The 526-nt window shown below is 72.6% G+C and overlaps 1 protein-coding gene across 1 annotated transcript in view; it reads right to left on the bottom strand.

Moving 5' to 3' along the window:
• Positions 1–16: 16 nt before the first annotated feature.
• The window catches only part of LOC121352822 (soluble scavenger receptor cysteine-rich domain-containing protein SSC5D-like), a gene marked incomplete at both ends in the record, with an annotated part of 3,344 nt that continues 2,834 nt past the window's right edge, over positions 17–526 (bottom strand). The window contains 2 exons of the mRNA XM_041466088.1: positions 17–346; positions 414–441. Coding sequence (XP_041322022.1) covers positions 17–346; positions 414–441 — 358 coding nt within the window. The remainder of the gene's footprint in view (positions 347–413; positions 442–526) is intronic.

Raw genomic sequence — 526 nt, 5'->3', positions numbered from 1 at the left:
GTCTCACCTGTCTCACCTGCGCACACCACGCCCGCGTCCTCGCCGTGGTGGCAGTTGTGCTCCCCCCAGGTGCGGTGCGCGCACCTGAAGAAGTCCGGCTCCTCCCCGCTGCAGGTGACGTCATCGAGCCAGATGGGCCCCTCCCCCTGGCCGTACCTGGCCCCGCCCGGCGCCTCCAGGGCGGGGCCGCAGCGCAGGTGCGCGCAGAGCACCCGCGCCTCGCGCAGCCCCCAGGTGTCGTCGCAGACCGTGCCCCACAGGTGAGCGTGCCGCACCTCCACGCGCCCCGCGCACCTGTCCGGCGCACCTGAGAGGCGCACCTGGGGCAGGGCCGGCAGCGCCGATTCTGCGGGGGAGGGGAGGGGAGGGGTCACCTGGGCACAGGTGTGGGGCAGGTGTGGGGTCAGGGTTACCTGGGCACAGGTGTGGGGCAGGTGTCACCTGGGCACAGGTGTGGGGTCAGGGTTACCTGGGACAGGTTGTGGGGCAGGTGAGGGGACAGGGTTACCTGGGCACAGGTGTGGGG

This window comes from Pyrgilauda ruficollis, unplaced genomic scaffold (assembly GCF_017590135.1).
Source record: "Pyrgilauda ruficollis isolate IOZ18807 unplaced genomic scaffold, ASM1759013v1 scaffold1971, whole genome shotgun sequence".
NCBI classification, from domain to species: domain Eukaryota; kingdom Metazoa; phylum Chordata; class Aves; order Passeriformes; family Passeridae; genus Pyrgilauda; species Pyrgilauda ruficollis.
This window is presented reverse-complemented; position numbering and strand designations above follow the sequence as displayed.